This window comes from Sinocyclocheilus anshuiensis, unplaced genomic scaffold, assembly GCF_001515605.1.
Source record: "Sinocyclocheilus anshuiensis isolate Anshui unplaced genomic scaffold, SAMN03320099.WGS_v1.1 scaffold67, whole genome shotgun sequence".
In the NCBI taxonomy this organism is placed as follows: Eukaryota; Metazoa; Chordata; class Actinopteri; order Cypriniformes; family Cyprinidae; genus Sinocyclocheilus; species Sinocyclocheilus anshuiensis.
The window spans coordinates 578,261-581,521 of record NW_015552546.1 but is presented as its reverse complement, the minus strand read 5'-3'; the positions used below and the strand labels follow the sequence as shown (position 1 = coordinate 581,521).

Below are 3,261 nucleotides of genomic sequence, written 5' to 3'. Positions count from 1 at the left end.
TTTACCCTCGGCATTAAAAAGCAATTTATCCCACACTGAACCATTTAGCTTTTGAAGTCTCGCAGGCTCATTCTAGCAAAATCTTTGTAATTTCCACGAAAAACAAATGTCGGTTCTATTCGTGATCCAGTTCAACATTTGCTACAGCCTTTCGAGAGTTTATACAAGTCTTGATTCATCCAAAGTGTCCCACAGAATTATTTTTTTCCCTCTTCTCGTACGTTGAGCCCCATGAGTGTTTTCTGCGGCTGGTTGGCTTTGACGCACTCAAGAAGAGATGCAGAAGGGTCGGGTCTCCTTTTATTTTCAGATGCACGTAAACCATATGTCTCTTTGATACTTGTGTAGTTTTAAATATTTATTACTTATATATGTACATTCATAGAAAAGGACGAAGTTGAAATGTTTTCTCTTTTTTTCCTGTATTTTCATAGTTTTGTATCATATGCCCAAAAAGCCCAAGAGTGGGCGGTTATGGTGTGTGTGCATGTTTTAAATTAAATAAAGTGAAAGAAGACAGCTTAGGCGTGAGGCTGCCCGGACGTTCTTCATTCATGATTTCTGAACAGAGGTAAATAAAGGACTTTCTGGACGGAAGGATATAAGCTGGCGAAAAAAAGTACGACACATACATCAAGTATGCATGTGATTATTAGTCTTGGATTTACTGACAAACTTTTTCTCCTTCACTCTGCGGTTCTGGAACCAAATAGTAACTTGGCGTTCTGAGAGGTTGGTTGTCGCAGAGATGCGTCGTCTCTTGTCTTTGGTGATAAACTTGCTTGCTGCATACTCTTTTTCCAGTTCCTTTAGTTGTATCTTGGTGTAGGGAACACGCTTTTTGCGCCCTCGACGATAACTGCTGACTTCTGGCTGCAACGGAACAACATCTATAAACAAAAAAAGGAAACATTAATATTACTTGCTTGTCCGGTGAGACACTGATAAAAGATGAAGAAATTTGGTTCAATTCTGCCCCAAACACACTTGAAAAAACTGTAAAGACGATTTTCATCAAAAGGACTGCATTAAACAAGCATATTTTGTTATATCCTTATTTGTGGCTATTCGTGGCTACCTGTGTATGTGACCTCTTCTAGGGGGGAGGGGAGGGTTGCTAAACGGGTCAGGGGCGTGATGGTGGTGACAAGTATTCACTATAACCACTATAATGCGACAGTATATTTAGTTTAGATCTGAAATTACAGTGAACTACCAACATAGCACCGGTAATTTTGATTTGCCACAGCTGAGTAACAATACTGAATGGCTGAGTTAGTATTTGCATCATATGCAATATTTTTGCTCACGGCTAAAATCAATAACTTGACTACAGAACGTCAGCTGCTCTTAGGAAAAAAATAATGCTGCTCCGTGGCATTCGCAAAATGTCCATAACAGATTGTGGGGCACCACTCCCGATTACTGCTGACAAAGATTTATATGCGTGGTACAAATAAGGACCTTCTGTATTATCATACGGGAGGAGCAAAGGTAGACACTATTGCCATACCCCAGTTCCAAATTGCGTGACTTTCCTAGCTTTAGAATCCTGTGACTCAATAATATTTGAGTTAATATATGACTACCCTCTGTAACCAGATACGTCACTCAAACATTGTACTATTTTATGTAAGAGGTTGTAAATAAAACGTATAGTCTAGGCGAACTAAACTCTGTCTTTCTGAAACTTGAGTTTAGGATTCGCTCAATTCTTGTTGTGGTAAGCCAATTGAACATGTACCGACTGTCACGTCATGAAATGAATAGAACAAAACGGACACATTTGACAGGTTCCTTCAGACCTTCTGGATGCGCAATCATAATCCATTATGTAGAGTTATGAGTTGAAAGCTCTTATGAACTGATTACTTTTCGTGAAGAATACATAGACACATTTCATTAAGGCGAATGCTTTGCACGTTCAGTTTACAATTGGGGAAAAGTATGTCCTATCATAACAGGTAGTCGTATCATCCCTGTAATACACATGCACTTTTCATACTTTCATGGTTTCACAACTATACCAAGACATACCTGGAAACGGAGATTTCCAAAGATGAGAAGTCTGTGTTTGCTCCTTTGAACAGTACACCTGCCCATCCCAGCCATTCGACAGAGCCCAGTGTTGATAGCCCTCCATGGGGATCAATGCATCGTGACGTGGCTCGGGATGCGCACTAATACTGGGGACCACCGACATGTCTAGATATCCTGGAACCGCCTGGTACGAGCTGGCAAAACTCGGGTAGAAAGCAAACTCTTTTGCCCTGCTGGAGAGCTCCTCAGTGGGCAAGGCGCTGCTCGTCTCGGCATATTTTTCTGCGGGATGGTATGAACATGGTTTCTGCTGCAAGTTCACGTTGTGCGAGTGAGATAATCTGCAACCGTAGTAAGGGTTTCCAAACGGGTAGCCGTAACTCAGAGAGGCGCTAGATGACGTCTGTGGAGCGGGGCACTGTCGCCCAGTTTCAGGGGAAGATATATCCGAGTACACGGATCCCTGGTGAGTCGCTATGGTGCCGGAATGCCGCCCCAGCGCGGGGTGTGAGATCAGTTCCCTGCAATGAGTCGCAGGGCAATTCCCGCTCAATCCTTCCATAATTTGGCTTTTATTCTGATTACTTTCATTCGGGCTTTTTTCATACACGTACATCAAGGTGTCCGCCCAGCGTGGATGCAGGACCAGCGAAGTCGTCATATCACGGGCTGCCGATGCTTTTTAAAAGTCGCCTACTCCAAGACTGATACCTCATTTCCAAGTACATTTTACGTACGCGCATGCGCACGACTACATCCATGTGTCAAGTTCATTAAAGCGCAGGCACGTGATATGCTAACTATCCCAAAGAGACTGGGTTGTGGGTGGGAAGAATAATCCCTTTAAACAACTACTGGCTCACGTTTCACGCCTGGCTTTTAAGGTTTTCGGTGCCCAGGCATTGGCTAAGAGAGTTGGAGATAGCTGGTCTTAAAGGGGAAGGCTACAAGCTAAGGGGAAAGAAAACAACCTCAACATTTCGGCCGACAAATGTCTGGACACTTGGCAGTATGCACTTTGTTATTTTTTTTTTTATTTAACCTTCATTGTCTACAATCTCAAACATTGCATATATATGACAACATAAATATATGCATATATACATACTCGTATACATAAAAGGAAACGTGCAGAAATTCATAAAGAGTTTCACAGAATATGAGTGGCATAAGCAAATTATACATGATCGGAATCGTATGAATTCAGTTATTCTTCAGTTA

General features: G+C 42.0%; 1 protein-coding gene across 1 annotated transcript; it reads right to left on the bottom strand.

Annotated features, from left to right (window-relative positions):
- Positions 1 to 2,767, bottom strand: hoxc13a (homeobox C13a). The gene is made up of 2 exons (XM_016454751.1): positions 2,038 to 2,767; positions 1 to 890 (listed from the first exon to the last, which is right to left on the bottom strand). The coding sequence occupies exons 1-2, from the start codon at positions 2,699 to 2,701 to the stop codon at positions 634 to 636; spliced, it is 921 nt and encodes a 306-aa protein (XP_016310237.1). The 5' UTR covers positions 2,702 to 2,767; the 3' UTR covers positions 1 to 633.
- Positions 2,768 to 3,261: the final 494 nt, after the last annotated feature.